Here is a 750-nt window from a genome sequence, read left to right as displayed (position 1 = left end):
AGAGACAGTGACTGCGACACCGTGTTCTCCACCGAGGCTCGGTGCCCGAGCTGAGGACTTAGCTTAGCGTGCCAGGCTAGGCAGAAACTCCGCCACAGAATTCGGCTAGACGAGTATTGGGTCATGCTACGATTTACGTGAGCTGGTTGCAGATTGTTTTTTATATTTCTACCACGTCCAGCACGCCCGACCCCTTCCGCGAAGTTCTTCCCGACTTGGCTGAGAAAGCGTCGAATGTTTGTGTCGACATGGGTATTAGTACTGTGGGTGTGCTCGAGGCGGCCCTGGAGCTGACCGACGAACTATTGAGAAGGTGTGCATATGGGGGACTCGACGGAGAGTCCGAAACAACCACTATGACGGAGGTAGCCGATGCGAAGTCTGCCAGCTCATCCACCAAAAGTCCCGGTACTGCCAGCGAAGTCGTCGGTTCCAACAAAAACTATGGTGGTGGTGGTGGTGTCGCCGTGGTCGAGATCTTCTCGAAGCTGAGGAAGGCACGGTTGCTTATCTGAGCCGGTTGCTCTGGTTAGCGAGGTCACGATCAATCGAGGCAGCAGTCGAGTGTGATAAGGGTTACAGGCTGGCCTTGCCACAAGGGGTCACCCGCCTGCGGGACACTGACCCTTCTCTCCAAGTCGACTCTGCCCTCGGTACCTATTTAAGATCCAACCAGTCTCACGAGTTGATAGCTGTAGCCTTGGCTAAACCAGCGGTGAGCCAATCTGGCATACCCAGGCCACCTTCGGG

At 55.6% G+C, this 750-nt stretch overlaps 1 protein-coding gene across 1 annotated transcript; it reads left to right on the top strand.

The window, feature by feature from the left end:
* Positions 1-356: 356 nt before the first annotated feature.
* On the top strand, positions 357-515 carry Pmar_PMAR001602 (hypothetical protein; the record flags this gene model as incomplete). The annotated part of the gene is made up of 1 exon (XM_002771656.1): positions 357-515. One exon carries the CDS (start codon positions 357-359, stop codon positions 513-515), a length of 159 nt encoding a protein of 52 aa, XP_002771702.1.
* Positions 516-750: the final 235 nt, after the last annotated feature.

This window comes from Perkinsus marinus (assembly GCF_000006405.1).
Source record: "Perkinsus marinus ATCC 50983 genomic scaffold scf_1104296962708, whole genome shotgun sequence".
In the NCBI taxonomy this organism is placed as follows: Eukaryota; Perkinsozoa; order Perkinsida; family Perkinsidae; genus Perkinsus; species Perkinsus marinus.
This window is presented reverse-complemented; position numbering and strand designations above follow the sequence as displayed.